The following is a 22,472-nucleotide window of genomic DNA, read 5'->3' as shown; positions in this document are numbered from 1 at the left end:
TACAGAAAGGCCTCATAAATAACTGATCATGTCTTCCAGGCAGTTCCACTATTCACCCTACTCTCCCCCTAACATCCTCACACACACACACACACACACACACACCCCACAAATACCTTGACCCGTGACCAGCAGCTTCAAACATATTGGAAGAAACATTGCTTTTGAGAAATCCATGTTGTCCAAAAGGCCACTTAATGCCAAAATGACCCATTTCTCAATACAAAGGTCAAGAGTCACAGCTCAACAGACTTGAGGAGGATGTTTACTCAGAAAGCAAAAGGAGGTAGGCACACAAGACATAAATGATAAAACCTGGAGCGTTTGACAGGCATTACGTTGACTGATTTTTTTATGGTGAGGGATTCATTATGAGGACATTTCATTGCATCAATGTAGTCGGACCCTCCATTATTCTATTATCCTCTGCAAATTAAGTTTATAGGCATAATAGCTTAGAAAAAAAACTGCACAAATTAGCAGCTGTTTGCAGGAGACAAACAAAAGCTATTTAAATATCTTAATTTGAGTAATATTTAAAATGGTTTCTCCACTTTTACAGGTTACTGCAGTCTTAACATTATTCAGCCCTTTCATGACAAGCATCTTTTATGCCTAGAAAAGCAGCAGCTGGATGTTTTTACCTGAAAAAAGTACTAAGTGCAAGTAAAATAATCTGCCAGTGGAACAAGACTTTTTAACTTATGGGAAAAAATATTGTTCCACTGGCAGATTGTTTCCTTTATAGCTAGCACTTTTTCATCAATATTGAGGGGTATAGACGAAAACGTCAAAATATTTTAACAATTTCTTAAAATTCTTTCAACAAGCTCCCATTAGTTACTGACGTTACTTGTAAGTTAGTTTTGTAAGTTAGTTTTGTCTTATTTACTAAGATATTTGCACTTAGTAAATAGCTTTTGTTCATTCATTGCTCCACAGAACAGAACACACAAAACCTTTTACACTAACTTTTCCAGTTGTGAACAAGTTGGACCTGACTGTTCTTATGCTTTTGTGTTAGCAGAGGAGCACAATGTGGTATACAGGAATGGGACTGCTCAGAGTTTATATGTGAATCACTGTGCAAATTGCTGCCATCAAGTCTTACAGCAGAGTTCTTTTGTTGTTGTTAATTTTGGGTCAAAAGTTTTTTGACTCCATACCTCCTCAGGAATCTGGTAGCAGATTCCTACCAGACCAAAACTATCTGGTAGCAGATTCCCGAGGAGCCATGGAATCTGATGAAAGCACATTTTGGATGTAGCTTTTTGCCACATCCAGATGGTGCAGCCACTGTTTGTTTAACTTGAGAATTTCCATCTGTGTCTCTGGGAACAGTCAGGGACTTTGTTTTCTTTCTGGAATCCTCTTCATTGTTTGAGCATGACAAATAATCTCTTCTCTGATCATTTTGGCCATAATTATTTCTAGTATATAATGAAACCATCAAGAATCCAGATGCTGAGGTGTTCTCTTGCTCCCTGATGCAACTAGTAAAGCCTTTGATTGGTTGCATCACATAGATTTTAAAGAGAATTCTAGTCAGGGGTTTAAATACATTTGAGTGGAGAGAAAACTGAAACTAGATTGAGTGTTTACTTTGGATAAACTTGTTTAAGTAGCTGTATTTAACTATACAAAATGATCTTGTCAAACTAGTTTGCTGCAACCACCTGGAAAACCTTGCCAGTAAATCTAATTTGCATTGGGGACCGAAACGTTTTCAACACCTTTCCATTCAGTTTTATAAATTAGACTTCCTGCTAGTTGTAAACTGGGTCTCTGTTCATGCAGTAAAGAAAGAAAACAACCGATAACCAAACCTGAACGCTCTACCAGCTCAGTAAAGGACGAAATGTGCATCTCATAAAAGATTTCTCTCCAAATAAGGCCAACATGCCTCTGAAGAGGAGCTCTTTGCAGTGTAGGTGTCCTGAATGTCCCTGCATGAACCAGAGAGAATAATGCAAGCTGGAAAGGCTTCAGACAGAGTTCCTCTGCTGTTAGTAAATGTGAACGCAAGGCCAGCAATGACAGACCAGAGGCATATGGACAGAATGGAGGAAAAAAAAGACTGCAAATCTTTTTCCTGGCTCTCAAAAGAAGACTTGTGGGAGAGGTGTTGAATGGAATTTTAATGGGTTATTTTAAAATGTCAAAACATTTTAACAATTTGTTAAAATTCTTTTTGGACATTCAAAGTTCACAATGCAGCTTTAAAAAAAATCTAATTAGGGATTTTTTTTCAGGCTTTCAGCATTTTACTACAAGATTATTTTATTTGTGTGTTTAAAAGTAGGATTTATGTGTGGAAGTAATATGAATTAGTTTTTTTTTAAGCTCTCATGAAGAACAGATCTCAAGTATAAGTGACTTGTAAAAGTACTGGATGGGTTTAATTCAGGCATCTGAATTAAACCACTATAAAGGTCCTTCCACTGCAATCATAGCTGCAAGCAGGTTTGCATATCTCAAAACTAAAATGCCTGTTTTTTGTAAAAAATATTTAACTTAATTTGATTGGAAAGTGAGAATCTAAAAACATTTAGTTGTAAATCCAATTAGGAGATGAATTTACATTTGGACTTTGACTAGACCATCCCAATACATTTTGTTGTTCCTCTGGTTGTATGTTGAGGGTCAGTGTCCTACGCTCCAGTCCAGCATTAAGTTGGACTCAACAGCCACGTGTACTTGTACCAACCTTGTGTGTGACTTTTCTCACCACTAATATAACATTTAATTATTTTATCTTTAATATTCTCCATTCATTTCTGGTGTGGTGACAGTTTTATGATGAAGCTAGAATCTGTGACCATCTGTATTTCAGTCCAGCTGACTCAGAAATGGTTCAGAGCAACTCACACTTTGGAATTACAATATCCTGTGTACACAGATTGTTATAATATGCTGCATGAGTAGAGCAGCAGACGGACTTCCCCTTAATGGTGCAGTGAAACCTTTAAGGGTTTTTTATATTAGTTCTCAGCCATTCATTGCTTTCGTTTTTGTAGGGATAAAAAAGGGAGCTGGAGGAAAGTCGTAAGGCCGTAGTGTTTAAAAGCTGTTTCAGCCCAGTGTTTCAGGCGAGGCTACAGAGCAGTCCTTATGGAAATTTACATAAAATTTGCTTATGTGGAAGAAGTCAACACGCCGCCTCCTGATCTGTCCTCTCCGACTTTGACTATGAACTGAAGATTTTATTCCAGGTGGAACCTTAAAGCCTCAGCTGTTTTATTTCCAGTAGCTTTTTTTTTTTTTTTAAAGAAGGTTTTGGCAAATCTAGTGGTGTTTATTCATTAGTAGCTGGAGAGGAAGTACGGCAGAGAAGGGGAAAGAGAAAGTAACAAAGGCTGCTTGACCACTTTTCTCCACTTTTTTTCTTGTACTACTCTCAAATTTGCATTACTTTGTTTCCTCGCCATAGAAGCTACATCTGGTCTGGCTCTTGGTTTGGCTGCGATGCCTTACAGAAGGGGCATCAGCTGACATAATGCTGCCAGCAATTGAAAGTTCTCCCTTTCCTGACATTAACTTTTTACTTTTCATTGACATGGAAAGTAGTCCTACATCAGCTCTTCTGTATCTGCTCCATTTTCTCAAACCCCCAGGTTTGGTGGTGGCTGTTTGTACTGTGCCCGGTTCTGGAAGGTTCTTCCTGTTAAAGAGGAGGTTTTTCCTCTCCCCTGTTGCTACATGTTTGTTGTAAAGTCAATGCAATCGATTGTTGTTGCTACGTGCTCGTCTAGGAGGACGGAATGCTGCAACATGATGCAATCTGCTGGGTTTAATTAGATAGAAAACTTTCAAAACTAATTTGAATATCTATTAATCCTACTGTTTGATAAGAACGATTAATTGGAACTTATGTGTGGTTGGACTGACACAAATTTATAGTAGTTCTGATTTAAAACTCTACTAAACACTCATGTTTTTGGATTGGTGGAGGAAGCCGGGGTATCTGAAGAGAACATTCAAACTTCACACAGGATTCAAACCCAAGACTTTCTTTCTGCAATGAATAAACAAATTATTTAGAAATCATTTAGCCTCCCGTCTGACATCATGCTGACATCATCTTAGGAATCACAGACAGACAGTTTAACTGTAAAATGTACTTTATCACATTCACATTGCAATTAATCTCAGTTAACTGTATATGATACATTGGGAGCGGGGTTGGGAGACGTACACATGTTCCTTCGGTCAATAACTTGTAATTCTGTGTTCTGTATAAACACACATACTATATTTTTAAGCCTGTTTGGAAATACTGCTGAAACAAAAAGATGAAGAATTCAGTTTGGAGTGAAAAAAGCCTCCATTTTCTGTATGCCTGTTCCACTTGAATCAAAAGATGCAACCCTTTCGCAGCTTTTTCTACTTAAAAGAAAAGTGAAACAAATTAAGAGTTGGGTAGAAACATTTGGTTTGGTCGTTAATGGAAAACTGTCAAATCTAATTTAGCGTGTGGAGAGTTGTTTTGTATTTTACATAGCTTTCAAAGACACACAATAATAAACCTTTAAAAACTACAATTCTCTTTAACATAAACTGTGTATTAAAATTTCCAAGTACTGACTTCCATCCAATATGGACCTAAAGAAAAATAAGCCTAAAAAAATAAAAGAAAAACATCCAAGGCATCAAAAATATAGCGAGACACCATGAACAGACGATTCAATATCTGAATATCAACATTTGTTGTTTTTTTTTTAAATGAGTGTACAGGACATTAATAACTATTCATGACTCTGTATTTACACTTTATAATGGATCTCTGCAGAACAATAGACATCTTGGCACTCGTAAGATGCCACACAGACAGGATCTGAACAAAACAAAAGCACGGAAAGAAGCAACCTCACGAGAGAAACAGAGGATTTCCATTCATAATAAATTCACCTATTATTCTCTAACACTATTTTAAAAAAATAATGCTTTCAAGGAAAGTGTTTCCGGTGGATAGTCACACATTCATCACACACTGTCATTCTCTCCGACACACACAAACACACATGAAAACAAACGTACAGTTTGAGTGGTTAACCACAGAAGAGCCGACGGTCGGGTGTAAACCTCTGCCCAGCAGCAGCGTTCCTTTCCTTCCATTCTGATAAGAACGACGTCGATGCACACAGCCTTCACATGCAGCACATGCAGCATCAGCTTGGCCTCAAAGGCAAAAAGGTTGTAGTGAGACAACGTCCTGTCCCGCTTTTCTATTCAGGACAGAAAATGTCCGCCTACACCAGGGACTCTTAAAGGATCCCCCAATTATCATCCTGACACAAATCTCCCCGGCAGTGACTAAAGCCAGGAATGTTTTTATGCTGGTGTTGGCTTCAGGTGCTGCTCCTCCATCTACCAAAGGTTGAACTATTTTTTATTTTTTTTAAACAAGCACAAAAAATTCTGTTTTAGATGTGGAGAATAATTTTCCACCCTTATCAAAAATGCTTCCTTTGAACAATACACACACCTCGAGAAAACTGAAATATGTGCTACATGTAATGACACAGAATAAGGCTCATTATCCTGATTCTCCCCCCTCAAATTAAGCTTCATAAACGTGTTTACTGATGTTTTGAGTTTAATATGAGTTTGTTCTCACCATAAGCTTGAAAATGGCACAAAAACCTAAATGAAATTCACTCCGTTTCCTCTCGACATGTTTGACTGAGAGAACATCTTAAATTGATATTAAACTGATATCTCTACTGCTGCGATATTAAACTGATATCTCTACTGCTGCGATATTAAACTGATATCTCTACTGCTGCATAATCTGATTATCATAAGGTAACAAGATTTAAAACAAATTTTCTTTCATCATCTATGTCAGGGATGTGTAACCTTTATAATCCAAAGAGCCAACTCCTTATGAGCTGCAAATGCAACAAGACTGAAAAAAAAAAAACTAAATTTGTGAAAAATATCACAAATTAAAAAAAATTGTTGCAATAAAAAAAAAAAAGTTTTATTTATGTAGCTTCCAACATGTGATAATAAAAATAGATCTAAGAAAATTAATAGTGTCTGTTGTATTTTCAGGGGAGAAAAAAAACAAAAATAATGAGCCTTAAATCTGATGTGCTGTTTGCAAAATTACTTACTGCCTCACTGCTTTGTCAGCTCCTGAAGATCTACGTCTTTAATAAATAGTAGAAAAATAATATTGTACTCAAAGTGTATTTTTTATGTATTTATGCAAAATGTTGAAGCATTTTCTTCCCTACGCTGATATTCACAAACATTCATGAAAGTGTTCAGGTATCACCCGACGGCATGTTGGATGACACCAGAAGCCTCTTTTTAGGAGAAAGGCTACAACTCCCAGATAAACGAACTCTGGAGACCAGAAAGTTGAGAGAAAAGTATCGTTAGAGTTCCACTAGACTCAGCTCTTTGTTAGGGAGAAAAAATATATATTTTTCTGTTTTTCAGAGATGCTGCCCTTTACTGTGTCCTTCCTGGATCTCTGGGCAATGGCCCTTTGCAGAGGTGCCACCTATTTTGGGCTGGATTTATAGCCAAGAAAAGTCCATACTGGACCCAACCTTGAAAGATTTGTGTCTCTGCTCAAAGTTTTTGGGTTCCAGTTGTCTCCTGTTCTCGTTAAAACTGAGTTCTGAATCCTTCAAAGGAAAAAAAAACTGGAAATCCAACTGCTTACATGTACTGGCCCACGTCTGCCTTTTGCATGTGCTTTAAGTTCGGCTGAATTAAAGAGGGGATGAGAGAAAGAAGATGTTGCCACAACGACACATTGCGGCATCATTCATAATTCAGAGTGAGAATCCGAGCAGCTCTGAGGAATTGGGTCCAACTGTGGTAATCTTCCTCCACTCGTCTGAACCTTGAAGTACACAGTGTGAATCGTCTCATTAAACTCAAATGTTTTACAAAAATAGTCTTTTGATAAAAACTAGTTCAGTCCCCTGGAGCATCAGCACTCTGCGTCCACGCTGTGCACGGTCACGGCGGCCTGCAGGTGATGCGTCTGTGTGTGCAGCGGGTGGTGGTGGGTGTGGACGTGTCGGTACGGGTGGAACTTGTGGCTCAGCAGCGCGGCTGTCTGAGGGGGCGTGTCCAGGTCCATGTCGTCGTCGTGGTTACCGACGTCGACCCCTGCCGAGAGGGGGTCGTTGTTTCCGGGCGGATTCTCGCTGTCCTCCTGTGGACTCATGGTGCTGTAGCCTGAACACAGAGATTGATTATGTTATCATCATCCTTAATGTATAAAAATACTTTCTTTAAATTTCAATAATTCTATGGTTACTATTGGAATAGATTTGAAATGGTAGCCATTTTTTGTTGTCAGACAATAATAAGTTTTATTTTATTAAAGTTTGAAATCCAAAAAGATTTAAAATCCTAACAGGAGTTAAAACTGGGAAGTCGCCTCGGATGCAGATTTACAAATTCAATGTCAAGAGAATAACAAGAAAAAAGGGTGAAAATGACCAATGACTGAAGAGGAGGAGGGGCGAAACGAATGAAAGAGATGAAGCAGGAGCTTGAAACTGTCCTCAGAATCACAATAAGTTTTTTTGGATGAAATAGTGCGAACAAACAAGAAATCTGACTTCAGTGTCAAGAAGTCAGATTGAAGAAACAATTTATAAAAATGAAAGGCAGGTTAAAATAATTCATATATGCAGTGGTGGGTACACTTCCACTAATCCGCTACCGTATTAGCGCTTTAGCTAACTTTGAAAACATTTAGCACACCTATGTACCCCGGAGAAAATTTTTCTGGATAAATTTTAAAGCGCTAATTTACTTGGTTGTTTCGAAAACTTTCAGTTGAATAAGATTCAACATTGTGTTGAAGTTTTGATTATCGACTTAAGGATTCTTCAAGCAGCTAGTCGTTTACATAGTTGCTCTTATTTTGAATGGGGTGAAACCTGTTTGTGGCAGGGAAGAAATTATCAATTCAACCGTTAGTCCAAATGAGTAGCTATCTTGAGGATATTGTTTAGTGGTCGTTATGCAGATGTTAGTCTGTGCTGCAGTAATTTTAAAAAATGCTATATTTAAATTTATTGAACAGAATAGCTGGATTAGTTAGTTTTTGTACATTTCTAAGAGTGTAATAAAAGATTCATTTATTTTGTGGCTTTTCATGCAGCTGTACTCTGTAGCAGTGATGCTAATAAGTGTAGAGGGTGCTGCATGCAGAAAAGATGCAAGGAGTGCAACTAGAAAGTGTTCCAACTCATTTGTTCTGTTTCACCATCTGTGGTGCTACATTCAGCAGAACCGCTTGCACATTCTGATTTTGTTTCATTTTAGCCCACACTCTTCTCTTCAAGTTCACCCCTGTTCTCCGTCAAACATCGGTTATGCAACAAGTACGAGAGATCCTGGTTGCCAGGAAGTGGAATGATGCCACATATGTGGGAGGCAGAGAGCCTGTGTGGGTGAAAGTGTCCGTCCACAGCAAGTGTCAGACTTAGAAAATTCTTAAAAAGCGAGCATGAGCCAGTCAGCTCAGATGAAGAGAAAATCAGGGTTCAGGCTTGTGATTAATGCGAAGAATAAAAGGAGAGCTCAGAACTGGGCGCAAAGGGAGAGAATGTGAAACTAAACTGAACAATTATTCAGGTTTCTTTTTTTTTTAACTTTGTGAAGCCTTGAAAAAGGAAGGTTTTCCTGTTTCCTAAGTGTCACAGAAAGTTCAGGGTCTGGACAATTAAGAAACCTTCATTTATTTCACATTACATGCTGCGTAATAAAACAAAACCTAGCAACCAGTGTGATTTTGACCCAGTCTTATTTGCAAAACAAAGTAGCAGCTTAATTAATTGGAATTTTTTTTTCCAAAAAAAAAAATTCCGCTATGTAATGCACCATGTTGGATTCAGGTCTGGACTTTGACTGGTCCATTCTAACGCCCTATTTGTAGCTCTGGCTGCAAGTTTAGTGGTCGTCTCACAGGATTTTTTTTCCCCCCAGTGTTTCTTTTATTTAACTCCATCCATCTTCCCACCAACTCTGACCCTCAGTCCTAGTGAAAGGCCTTCCCACAGCATGATACTACCACCACTGTGTTTGACATAGTGCAAGTTTTCTGTCACGTTTGCATGCATACCAAAATATTCAGCTTCTATCTGAATTTGGTCCACATGATACTGGTTGGTCACAAACATCTGATGGCTTCATAGTAGTAGCAGAATTAGAAACCAAATATCTGAACTCTGTTAACTAATTGGATCATTTCTGGATTTTATTTAGGGTGACAGAGTAAAAAGGGACTCTTTTTGTTTAAAAAAACAAACAAAAAAAACCGAATAATTTACGGTATGCAGCACTCTCCTTTAGTATTTCCCATTTAAAATGCCTACAAAATCCATTGAAGCTTTAAAATCCAAGTCTAGATGCTGGAGCCAAGATGCTCTAGCATCTTAGCTAGTGAGACTTGTCTAATAAGTCTCAATATGACAAGAAATTATTGTAGTTAACCCTTTTGCCTGTCAGCAAACCATCAATAAATTAACTGTTTTTCACAAAGTTAGAACCTGAGATTAAATAACTGAATTAAAATACAGGCTTAGAATTTTTTTTGACTTTAAAGGGGGTATTTCAGGAAAACAAATAGGATAAAAGGAACTTCATCAATTTTAAATAAACTCAAGCATATATGTTTACCCACTTATGTGTTTTACTAAATAAATTGAGTGTTTGTCTTACCATGGTCGCTCTCTGTCCCCGATCGGCCCCAGTACCTCCGTCTCCGTTCAGGACTGTGAGTGTGTCTCTCAATGACTGCAGCTATGAATCTGGTGTTACTGACTGAAAGTTAAGACAGCACACAGGTTAGCAAGGTGCTAAATGGAGGCTTTATTAAATAATAGGAGAGAAATGTTTGAAAATAGATGTAAGGTGGTGCGCTTACTGATTCCTCTGTCTTCATGACTGTCTTCGTCTCTCTCGTCTCTTTCATTGTCGAGGTTGGACATTCTCACAGACATTTCTGCAGGAAAAATAGAGAAAAATGACATAAAATAAGACACTCTTCACTGCTCGAGCATTCAACAGGTTAGGAGTGAACTGTTAAAAGGACAGAACTGCACTGTTTTATTGTCAAAGTGCCTCTTCTTATAGATTAACCAGAAAAGTTAAAGAATAATTAAATTTACAAATTTGTTCAAAACCAAAACATTTGCCAACAGTTTCATGATTTACAGTCATTAGTTATTCTACAATCAGCCACTGAAGTATTCAAAAGACAACAACCTGTCCACAAGACAACAATAACAAAAACAATGACTATATAGTTTTCATCTCATCGTGTATTACAAAACCTCATACTTATCCAAGTAAATCTAGACGAAAAAGGATGAAAACAATGATTACATGTGGCTTTGAATATAAAGTGAGTGATATAACGTTTTTCTCCAACTGATGTACGAGTGTTTACTAATTTTCTTAATTAGTAGATAGATTTTTTAACACACACATTTCCTTTGGTAAACTGATACAAAAAGTTAACCTGAGCATTTTTATTCACAAGTGAAACTCTGAAAAATGTGGTGTACATTTGTCTCCAGCCCCACTTACTTCAACCTCATTTTCATGTTATTGTATTATTTCCTTATAACCTCTGTAGTAAAGCTATGGATATTGTTTTTGAATAAGAAGAAAATGTCAAAATATAACGCTTCATCTGCAGTTGCCTCTATTTCGATATAGATGCATCGTCTCTTTAAGACATGAATCTGTCCCCAGACTCACCCTGTGCAGCAAGTGGTGACATGTGCTGGTGTGAGCGTCTGTGGATCTGATGTCGGTAGGCGTACACGGCCAGCACCAGCACCATGATGCATCCCATGATGCCCCCAGCGACCGGACCCACGGGGGCGCTCTTGATCATGTTCAAAGATGCCACTTCCTCATCTGCAAAAGAAGTGAAAAGAATGATGAAGAAGAATGATTTTACTCATTTTCAAGTAACATTTCTGCTGTTATTGAACATCTGCTTTTCTGCACTGCACTGAGATACTGCATTGTAAATACTCTGTTGTCTCTTTTAATGTTCAGCACATACATATTATGTATGCACATGGAAAAAAAAAATCACCATACTCATTTGCACATTCCTAGGATTACAATTTCTTTTCTAGCTTATAACTGTAGAGTATTCTTATGTTATATAGTACATTATTATTATTGTTGTTGTTAGTTTTTTTGGAATTTTTGTGTGAACCTCTTGATTCTGCTCTTACAACTGAACATTCCCTCTGGAAGCCAGTGGGAATATTATTATTAATGTTATTAATATATTTTATATTTTTTAAAAGAATCAGTTAAAAATCTTCCAAAAGCCTGAAGAAGAAACAAAATCAAACTATTTATGCTGAGATTCAATCCCCTGCTGCGATGCTGGTACATTTTTATACATGATTTCTGTTCTATCATACGTGTGAAATATTATCAACGCAAGGCAGACAGCCAAAGCTGTTGAGAAAACATGTACACATTTTTAGGAAAAAAAAAAATAAAAATAACGGTCCATAAATTACATGATTAGAGAGCTGCTATTTCAAAGCAAATGTGTTCTTGTTATATTTATGTAGGTTGCGTATTTTCTTCTATTCAAATGTGCTGATTTCCAGGGTTCCTTTGACTCACCAATAAGACCCAGACCGTCTGCATATGGACTCTTGGCTCCAACGATGCCTCCAAAGCACTCCTTCTGCAGGGCGCAGTACGGCTTGTCCAGGTGGGTCTTACCATCGCTGTCCACCATGCACCACTCACAGTCCAGCACACCGAAACAGTCACTGAAACACAGAGCAGCATACGGAGATTAGAACAAGAATATAAACATGAATGTACTGTGCATATAACGGAAGGAATTATCTTCATTCTCAGGATTTTCTTCTATGGTAAGTGTAGTAATGTCACTTTCACTATTGGACTTTGTGCAACAAGAAGTGTTTGGAAAAGTCGTTATGATCCCATAAACCTGAGAGCACGGCATCAACTGCCAAGCACGGCAGTGGTGGCAACATGCTGTGGGGATACAGTAAAGTGAATATATTTGTAAAGGAGGGGAATAATAAAATTACTCAACTTCCCCTTAAATCAACAGCTATATTCCAGTGTTGTATTGGTGTTTCAATACGATGATGACCCAAAACGCACATCAAAAGTGGTTTGTTAACAAATAAAGTAGGAAACATAAAACTTTTTGAAACCTCAACCCTCCTGAACAGAGGTCAAATATTCAGACAGAATTATTCTTGATGGAAAAAAAATCTTATTACGACATAAAGAGATCAGTATCTGTGGATTCACCCAGTTTGCATTTTTCTGTTAAACGTAACTCCAAGTTATTTGGAGAAGATTGACTTTTTCCTAGACTTTTTCATATACAGCATGTCTAAAAAATATTCAAAAGAAATTTTAGATTGGGAAGCTGAAACTGACTGGTGTTTTCAAAACAGCCAATCCTGGACCACCAGTTATTTTTCTTGGTGCTGATTGACTGAAACCCCTAAGAGTGGAAAGAAGGAAAACTATAAACGTTAGCTTAGTGGCAATTCTAAAACAGTTTCCACTGTGTATATTAATGCATATTAAGGTATAGTTGGTGTTTGAAGTATTAAAATTTGAAGTTATTAGCATTTCAGAGGGGATCACTGTGGTCCCTAACCCTTGAAAATACTAGGGGTCCATTGTATAATAAATAATTTAATTGGGGTAGCATTTTTATACTGAGCCTGAACAGAGATCACAAAATCACTGAAGTTGTATGATCTACACATTGAAAAAAAAAAAAACTGCCAAAAAATGGTGTTGCTTCATATTTTTTGCCCTTTTGACTTGCAGGTGCTCGTAATACATCTTTAAACTTTACAAATATATGCATATTAAAGAAGTGCAGAGAGAGTGTGCACCTGCTGGAGTATCTCTGGCTGCAGCGGGTGTTGATGCACTGCGGCAGGGTGTCATGCAGACCGGGATCAATCACATTCAGGCTGACTGGTTCTTGATGCACCTCACAGCTGGGGTTCCTGTATAACAAATCAACAGGATGAAGAAGGAAAAAAACAAAGAGGGGCACTTCCATTGGTTACAGTAAAATGGAAAAAACAAAACAAAACAAACAAAAAACCCCCCCAAAAAACAAAGGAGTAATTTAAATCTAGGAATGGAACATGACTGTATGCAACAGGAGGGAATAAACATCATCATATGGAGTCTGTTAAAGCACAGCAACACAAAAAATAGACAAGCTGACAGTGAAAATGCTAATTACATAAAGCAGGGATCTGAGACATTGACGTGCTGTCACAGGCAGCTGATGGCTGATGAAAGGAGGTGGGTGAAACAACAAGAATGATGGACAGAGAATGATGGACAGAGAATGATGGACAGATGCGGAGTGACAGACGCAGAGAGGAAAACTGGTAAGGGCAGCAAGAAAAACGGAGGATGAGAAAACCCACAGAAACATCCATCTGTACAATGTAGTTCATATATAATGCAAATATTACAACCAAACACTTCTGTAGGGATGAAGGGGCAACACTTTAAAATGGATAAAAGTTCAGAGTTAAAGCAGTTTAATTTAATCTTAAAATACATCCAGAATGTTATTTTATGGCTCATAAAGTGCCTGACCAAAATGCAAGTTAAAAATTAGCATCTCCTCGATACATTTGTGGGAATGTGAATGTCTATAAATATGACGTTGTGTCAACAATATATTAAGATTTGAAGTAGAGTAATTCTCAATCACTGACAAAATAGACATCTTAAACTAATCATTAAAACCCCCCAATAATATAGCACTAATGTAAATTATGAGTGTAAACATCTGATCAGAGACCTTAATACAGAAGGAAAACATAACATGGTGGACAGAGGGCAGATCGTGTTTCTTTAAAGACGGTTTTTGTGTTAATTCACAGTGAAATGTGAAAGATTCCCGTTGCGATACTGAGACATGATTAGAGCTTTCCTAATGAGTCATCTGAATACTCCGTGCATTTCTCCCCCCCACCCCCGTCTTCCCGAATGGTTATTGCGCTCTCTTCTGGACTCCCACTGCTCTACCTTCACACCCAATCCTGAGTCCAAATTACTCTGCAGGTTCCAAGCTGCTTGTTTAGTATTTGGTTTTATCACCAAACTCTCATTTGTTGCTCACTTTCTCTGTTGTCATCCATAAAACAAGCTTGTGTTTGGACCTGTAGTAGTAAGAGTTGCTTCATTTGTGACTGACCTGTTCTCAGCATTGGTGAGGTTGCCTGTGCACTCATTGACCTCCAGAGGGCACTCACAAGGACACTCGCACTCATTCTGCTCCATCCTGCATAAGGAAGCAGACCAATCAGCTTCAAAGTAAATAAAGAATATCATTATTATCCTTTAGAGTTTAAATATATCTGTTTTAATGAAGATGTGCTTAAACATGCATCTTTAGGCAGGATATTTCTCCTGCCTAGGAACTATATTCTAGTTCTGATGCTACATAACCTATAAAAACTTAAATAAACCACTATTTTATTCTTTTTTCGAAAGAAAAATATTTTTCTATCAGCAACCACCTGTGGCAGTTGAGGCAGAGGCGGTCCACCGTGCTGCAGGCACAGAAAGCCAGCGAGTCACACGTCTCATTGACGATGCCAGCAAATGCATTGGTGCCGGGGATTCTAGTCAGGCGATACTTGGAGCAATGGCTGCCATGGACGAGGTTGGTCAGGTCTCCCTGAGTGAGGAAGAGAGGAGACGAAACCTATGTCAACCAACCAGTTCACCATTTATGTCTTAATATGCTTTTTAATTCGGCCAGTTAACTCAAATCAGATTTGACTTATTTTTTAAGAAATATGGTTTAGGTTTGTTGGCTGTATATATGTAAATAAGACTCTGTTTGCTTAACTTTAACCGTGAATTGGGAGAAATGAATTTGCAGTACTGAAAACCACCACAAGATGGCAGTGCAATACTGGCTGATGGTTTAGAATAGTTTGTCGGAGTCCACTGGTTTCTGCCTTACCACGATGCTGGTGTTGAACTTGTAGAAGCGCTGCACTGTCCGGTCGCTGAAGCTGTTGCAAAGATTTTTCTTGACAAAGTTTGGATGGTTCAGGATGTCATTGGCCACAAGTGGCTCCTAGAATAAAACACAAACATACAACAAACAAGGAAAATGTTAATTTATAATTGCATATAAATAACTCTGCGAAATAAAAATCTTTATATACTTTAAATGCAGTTTGCTAATTAATTTTGTTTTTCTGATTTAATACCCAAATGTGAAAGGCAGTTTTTACTGAGATTACAATAAGAAAGTGTCTCTAACTAGATAACTGAAAAAGTCGTAAGTTAAATATATGGACATTGCAAGGATGGAAGATAATCTGGTATGACTTACTTTGCGCCTAGATGTGTAACTTTACCTTAATTTAAACAGTAAATATATAATGTAGACCTTAAGCCTGTAAGTGCTGAAAATGTGAAACAGAATTGCTGTATAATCTGCAAATTCTTTGTTTGTTAACGTAAATTAGTCATTTTAAGAGTCCTTTGTATGTCTTAAAATAAGAATTCAATACTAAATGTGGCTGATGTGTAATCAAGGTTTGAAACAGCAGTTGGACAACTTATGTACAGGACACATTCTGCTTATCTAGGTAATAACACTTTCACTAGGATTATCCTGAATGGATGTGTTGTGGCTCATTGGTCAAAAATGGAAAAAGTTTGGAATCTATGCAGGAAAATTAAGTGAGTTAGGGCAGACAGCTTTACCAGACCACCGAAGCGACCTTAGATGTTTGTGACCATAAAGTTATTGAAAGTAGAACATTCTATCTTTAAAGTGGTTTAATTGTTTCTGTGTACTCTGTAAATACAAAGGCCTGCCTAATTGAAACTAACTTAATATATATCTCAACCCTTTACCTTGTGAGTGATGTGCTGCTGTTCTGCTGGGGCATGACCCTTCGGGTCAATGAGGGTTGGGTGAGCAACCAGGTATCCTCTGTCCTCCATTATAAAGCACCTGAATTACAAAACAGATATAAGTAACAATTTCAAATAAGATCCAAGATACAATTTCCTTCCTTTCCGTTCAAAAATAGCCTTCTTTTAACTGAATGTTTTGGCTCCATTCTACTTCTGACTGCTTCTCAAATATTTTGCCATATGCAGCTTCTTCCTGTTGCAACTCCCTTAAAAACTAAAGCTGTTTTACATGGCTTATAAAAGCAAAACAGAACAGGGGGTTTGGGAGGAGAGTTAGGGAGTAACCTAGAAATGGATGTGGATGAGAGATCAAAAGAAAGAAGATGAATAAAGTTATGGGGTACTGATGCAGGACTCCCTCAGGACTGCTGATAATCAGCTTATTTCTTCTTCCCGCTTTCTGTTGTCTTCTCTGTCTCTCAGCAACTTTTGTTCTTGCCCAATGAAACATGAATGTTGTAAGCTTGCAAAGACTTCCAGGGGGAATCGAGGGGGAAAAAAGGGGGAATTATCTGCATGGACGAGTGAAAAATCTACCGTCTCCCTACCTGATCTTATGGCCTTTATCCTGGTTGCAGATGGGCAGCAGATCCAGCAGGACCTTATAGAAATAGCGAAGAGTAAAGTCTATACCCATCACTGCCACTGCATACCCAGGGGCCATCTGAGAGCTGCAGGCAGAGCAGAAAAACAGAAAAATGAGTCATGTTGAAAGAAGAAAAAAAAAAAAAAAAAACAAAAGCTGGGAAAATGAAAATTCTCTGAGCCATCCCACAAGTAATCCAACTTTTATACAGATCTTTGTAAAACAAGGCTAAATTAAACACCAAAAAAACCACGTAATTTTGCAATCTGTCTCAGTCTAACATACTGTTTGTTACACTCACTGACCAATTCAACTACAAAACACAACCCTGCCTTATCACACACCCTTAAACTGTGTGTTTATTTCTATCCAGAATACTTGAAGGGGCTGTGATAAACTGTTTGGATTGTGGCGCTGTCAGAATCCCGGTGGCCATGATGCTCTGTTGTATTTTAGGCTCACTGACTTAGAAACAAACATTCTAATCTCGGCCCAGGACTCTTTTTAGACATTTTCAAATCTCTTCTGCACCAGCGACAAAACATATTTCCATTTCTCTCCTTTCCCCCCCTACTACTGTGTAACAACACACTGTTTTGCCTGATAGTACTTTACAAGAGAAGAATTGATGATAATTATAACAGAACATGGATCATTTACTCATTGAAAAGCAATGAAAGAGTCCGTCTCAGTATCTTGTCATTTGTGTCAAATTATTTCCTGTTTTCAGAGATAGCTGGGTCTCAGTGAAATGACCCCCAGGATAAAATTCTTGCTGATCATGATATCTTCCCTCACAACAGTGGCTCTATTGAGCAGAAAGTAAAAAGGCTCAAACATAATGGTCAATAATTAAACGCTTACTGGGGGTGACTCTTATAAATCTAGAGGAAACAGACCAGACATTCCATTCGCTAATATTAAACTGGAACCATTTTATTTTACCTTGAGGCATGAATAGTGTGGCTGATGGTGACGACGTAACCTGCGCCGCCAACATCCAGGTAGGGACCAGTGAAGGTGATGAGGCCTGGGTTAGCCACAGCATGCTGGTACCTGTACGACACACTCAGAGAGTTACCCAGGACAATCACTTCCCTCTGGGCTCAGTGAAACCGGAGCAAATTCGAATAATCAAAGGAAACAACAGCTACTTCCGTAATAACGTTCACAAAGTGAGATCCATATATAGATTTACTACATGCAGAGAGGTTTCGAGTATTTATTTTGAATAATGTTGATAATAGCTCAGAGGTACTGAAAACAAAAAATTGTATTTATTAGAAAATTTGATTACATAAGACTACATAATCATGTCAGATTTGTTCATGTTTGTGAGTCTAGCTAGCAGTACTAATAATACAATGACAATATCTTCCCCTCATTATCTGTATGTTATCATGGGTACAGCACATTGTGTGCTATGCATTTAGCATTCTATGATAAAATTGTTATAGATGCAAATAAGCAGTTAATTACTGTGACTTTCATATAATTTTATGAGTGGCTGCTGTTCTGAATTAAAATTCTGTGGTCAGAATACCTGCTGCAGAGGTTCTCCATATGTTATTTCCAAACAAACATAACTTTAAAGAAAGGTGTGCTTTTTAATAAATAAATAAATAAATAAATAGTTTTGACTTTTAATGCAATTTAATAGTGTAATAATACGTCCCTGAGCACTTTGTACATGTTCTGGTCTTGGCTAGTTAAGTCCTGTAAAGTTGTGAATTGTAAAATTTATATTATATCCTTATAAAAAGCCACAATAGCACTGTGCTCACATGAGTTATAATTCAGAAAACATAAATTTGACAGTAACTGACTTAATAATAGAAAGGAACAAAAAAGCAGTTCAAACTTCATAAGAGTAACTTTACCAGACTGAAGCTATGAATATCACATATTTGTTTCTCTTTAACAGGAGCAAACTCCAGAACTATTCTGGATCGCCCTTCGCAGCCCGAAAACAAAACTCCAAACACCTTTAATGTCATCTTGCCCCCCTTTTAAAACCCACCAAGTAAACCTCACCATTGTCTGCGGGTCGGGTCGAATGCTTTGTCCATCAGCGATCCTGGGTAAATCCGGAGCACCCCGCTGGGCGTTGCTATGTAACGGCGCACAATGTAGCAGTTGAGGCTACTCATTTCCATTAGTGTCATCCACTCATCCGTAACATGACTGGTTGCCATAACCTCGTTCCTGACAGAGGACTGTGGAGGGGAAAAGAAGAAGGGATGAAAGATGAGAAAGGATGGAGAGAAACAGCAGGGGTTGAAGAAACTTGGATCCATTTTGTGTGTTTTTGCCTTGAATCCAAGTTGTGAAAACTTTTTTTTACAATGTTTGCCTTGAGAACAAAATGACTAAAAAAGAAAATCCATTTATGAGGTGGCATTAGAGGAAATAAATCTGACTGATTAATCGCTAAGCCTGGAAAAATCCCATCTCAGAACCATTCTGAGACAAACCTCCGAGTTTGAAAGGGGTGATGAGGTCACTGGAGGGGGTCTTTAAGACTAGCCTGGGAATCTGCACTGAGACTCCGCTTTGGACTTCCAACTCCCCCCAGGAAAGGAATGCACACAGAATGCCAAAACCTTTGTGGGAGTTTATCCCCTTCCTCTTAAAGTTGCAGAACATCTTCACAACTTCTGAAATTTTACCAGCAGAATTATTTAAAAACAAAGTTGACCAAAAAACACCTATTAAAGCACAGTCCTCCGCAAAACATGTCAGGGTTAAGTTGAAGTTTAGAATGTGAGTGTCATAACAGGAGGAAGAGATGTAAACAGGCTTCAGGCTGGGGGTGCGCCATGTGTTTGTTAGGTAAACGAAATACCTCTGTGTGTGAATGTTGTGTGTTTTAAGGGCTTGCGTACCTTGAGGCCTGGATTGGCAATAAGCCTGGTGTTATCGCTGAGGTAGGCCGTGTAGTGCTCCACCATCCGCTTCGTCTCCGGCTGACTGAGATGTTCATACGGAGAGGAGAAGCTACCAGCAGACAGCATCACTGTGGGGGATTCTGGGAAATAGGCAGAGGGACAGTAGAGTCAGTTAGAGCTCAGTAAAATTATAATAGGGGTCTGTTGAATTTAGAGTTGTCCGTACCAACAGTGGCGAGCTGCTTGAAGTGCAGGCAGGAGCTGGGTTGGCCGAGCAGGTCTAAGCGATGGTACAGCAGCTTAGAGCTGGGAGGCGTGTTCAGGTTCTTCAGCTGCTTCACTGGGATCTCCGGCTGGATGTACACGATGCACAGAATAAAAGACGTGTCCTGGACCTGAGGGATAAAAGAGGAGAGCTTATTGGATGCTTTTAGTTGGACACACCCAATGACTGTCAAAAGACAATCTCTTTTGAATGTCTTTTGATAAAAACTAATTAAAAACAAGTTGTATAACCGGGACTTTTGATTCTGTAATACCCTTTTAAAGAAATGTACCAAACAATGCAAGTCTACAACATGGAGAAAGAGTTACAGTTTGGTATGAATAATTCCTTATTATTTGAAAAATCTTCCTGCAACTGACATACAAAACGAATTATTTTGCAATTCAAGATTTCCAGAGTCCTATTTGACAACTCAATACTTTTCCAGGCTCAGATTTCTCAATTTATCCATCTGCTTTTATGACAACTTAATATTTAAACTAAAAACATTTATCTTGTTGAGTTTCATTATCTGTTTGTTGTATAAATCATAAAAATATCTCAAAGCTGAAGTTGGGTAATGAGATAAAAGGCTAATTTACAGTTGTTGTTTTTTTGTTTTTTTTACATTTTATCTAATTTGTTTTAGCACTTCTCAACAGATGAAGTAATTATTCTGCACTAAATACATATTCTTTAAAGCAGTGTTAGTAGTATTTCTTATCTTTGTTATGAAATATCAAAGATATTAAACAGCAGCTCAGAGCTTTGTTTTGCATCTCAAGTAGTTAAGAAAACCACAGGTTTCATCTCAAACCATACTTTAAGATGGGCTTTGAATTAGTTTTACGATGGATTCTCAGTCAGTAAATCCAAAAGCAGAACAACTGAGGTTTGGTAAAAATGATCTGATGATGATGTTGCAAATATAAAATAAAAGATTTCATTTAAACTTAATCAACATACATTTATGTAGTTGATCATTTTTAAAAGGTAAAAGTCTAAAAACATGTATTTCCCTGACTTCTCAAGACCATTTTCCAATTTTGATCTTTTTGAACTCAGGATTTTGTGATCATGCATCAATGTGTACCCAACTTGGGAATGTTTCATGCATTTTCTATAATCTCCTATGTTTCCTACCATTAGAAAACAATATTTTCTACTTGTAGAAAATATAGTTATGCGACTCCCATAAAGATCAATTAGAAAGTCATTGCAATTTATTTTTGGTTGTTCACAGGTCATAACTGGCCAAATTTCAGGAGTTTAGAGCCATAATCAGTGAAACAAAGGTGTACTGTAAAATCTCTAGAAAACAATATACCGTATTTTCCGCACTGTAAGGCACACCTAAAAACCTTCTATTTCCTCAAAAGCCGACAGTGCACCTCATAATCCGGTACGCCTTATATAAGGACCAATATTGAGCCACAACAGGTCTAGCAACTACGGTAAGCAACTGCCGACTTCATTTTCGCCCGTAGAAGAAGAAGCGTGCGGCGCATGCTGGGATAGCTGTCAGAACGCTGTTTTGTAATCTATTAATAAAGTTTGACTGACCTATCTACCTATCGATCGTCTATAATCAGGTCGTCTGCAGGTCATTTAGCACCACGTTCTCCACGAACATGCTGTGCGCGAACTGAGAAGGGTGACCATCGTCCGGCCACGCCCCGGCCCAGTCGCGGAAGGCTCTCCTAACCGACCGGAGTCGGACTGTTTTGTTGACATTCTTTTTAGTGCAGCTCCATCTAGTGGATGCATAACGTAACTCCAGCCTCTACTGTAGCGTCTATTCTAAACGCCTTATATATGAAAAAAGTTTTAAAATAGGCCATTCATTTAAGGTGCGCCTTATAATCCGGTGCACTTTATAGTGTGGAAAATACGGTACAGTTAAATTGTAAAGTGTGAACATTTGCATATGAACATACAAATACTTAAATAACTGATAAGTAATGGCTAAATGAAATTGAGGTAAAAAAAAAAAAAAAGCAAAAATGGCAAACTAATTGAGAGCTGGAAAAAACATCAAAGCTACATCCCCAAATTGTGAAAATGAAGACAATTTTAATTTTGGAGACGCTCTAATGTGTATCTTAACTCATCTTCACATACCCAGGGGAGCAATTACTTATGCCTCCAAATAAATCTGAAGCTTTAAAATCCTTGTGTTCAGCATTCGTGTTTTTAAAGACAAGCTCAACTTTACAATGCCAGAGATTTATGGCTGCAGGAGAACATAAATGTGTCCCTTTCAAAAATAGATCTTAAAATAACCCTTCATTGTTCTTCTATTGCTACATTTTATTTTTTTTTACATAAAATCAGGTAGTAATATAATTGTCATAAAACCATCTCTTCAAATAAATCTGCATCTCAATCCACCTGGATATTATTAGCAGTGCAAAACGGGGCGACCTGTGTGGGAAACAAAACTCTCTTCTCAAGTGATGTTTTTGTAGGCAGGTTCAGTGATGTTCTGGCTCTGGAAAGCCCATTGAAAAGCCTGCAGCACTGCCAAACTCATGTCAAATGTGACTTGTTTGAACGCTTGTTCTCGTTTGGAAAGAATAACCCAGATGTCAGAAGGCATTTAAAAAGAAGCAAAAGTGGCATGCTGAAATTAAAGATGATTCTTCTGCTTCTGCCAAAGCATCTAAATGACAGGAAGAAGAAAGTCTCAGAGCGGTGTCATGGTGATGTGGCCGTCCTGTTGCAATTTGTTCCAAACATT

General features: G+C 38.0%; 1 protein-coding gene across 1 annotated transcript in view; it reads right to left on the bottom strand.

The window, feature by feature from the left end:
- Nucleotides 1-6,197: 6,197 nt before the first annotated feature.
- cachd1 (cache domain containing 1) overlaps nt 6,198-22,472 on the bottom strand; it is an 80,825-nt gene continuing 64,550 nt past the window's right edge. Inside the window, exons 13-27 of the mRNA XM_007550867.2 lie at nt 19,694-19,862; nt 19,465-19,607; nt 18,614-18,795; nt 17,525-17,635; nt 16,542-16,664; nt 15,931-16,030; nt 15,023-15,139; nt 14,571-14,731; nt 14,246-14,332; nt 12,915-13,031; nt 11,644-11,795; nt 10,747-10,908; nt 9,908-9,985; nt 9,703-9,804; nt 6,198-7,203 (exon numbers count right to left, since the gene is read on the bottom strand). Coding sequence (XP_007550929.1) covers nt 6,953-7,203; nt 9,703-9,804; nt 9,908-9,985; nt 10,747-10,908; nt 11,644-11,795; nt 12,915-13,031; nt 14,246-14,332; nt 14,571-14,731; nt 15,023-15,139; nt 15,931-16,030; nt 16,542-16,664; nt 17,525-17,635; nt 18,614-18,795; nt 19,465-19,607; nt 19,694-19,862 — 2,055 coding nt within the window. The 3' untranslated portion in view covers nt 6,198-6,952. The remainder of the gene's footprint in view (nt 7,204-9,702; nt 9,805-9,907; nt 9,986-10,746; nt 10,909-11,643; nt 11,796-12,914; nt 13,032-14,245; nt 14,333-14,570; nt 14,732-15,022; nt 15,140-15,930; nt 16,031-16,541; nt 16,665-17,524; nt 17,636-18,613; nt 18,796-19,464; nt 19,608-19,693; nt 19,863-22,472) is intronic.

This window comes from Poecilia formosa, unplaced genomic scaffold (genome assembly GCF_000485575.1).
Source record: "Poecilia formosa unplaced genomic scaffold, Poecilia_formosa-5.1.2 Scaffold38, whole genome shotgun sequence".
NCBI classification, from domain to species: Eukaryota; Metazoa; Chordata; class Actinopteri; order Cyprinodontiformes; family Poeciliidae; genus Poecilia; species Poecilia formosa.
Note: the sequence above shows the minus strand (reverse complement) of the source record. Positions and strands in the feature narration are given on the sequence as shown.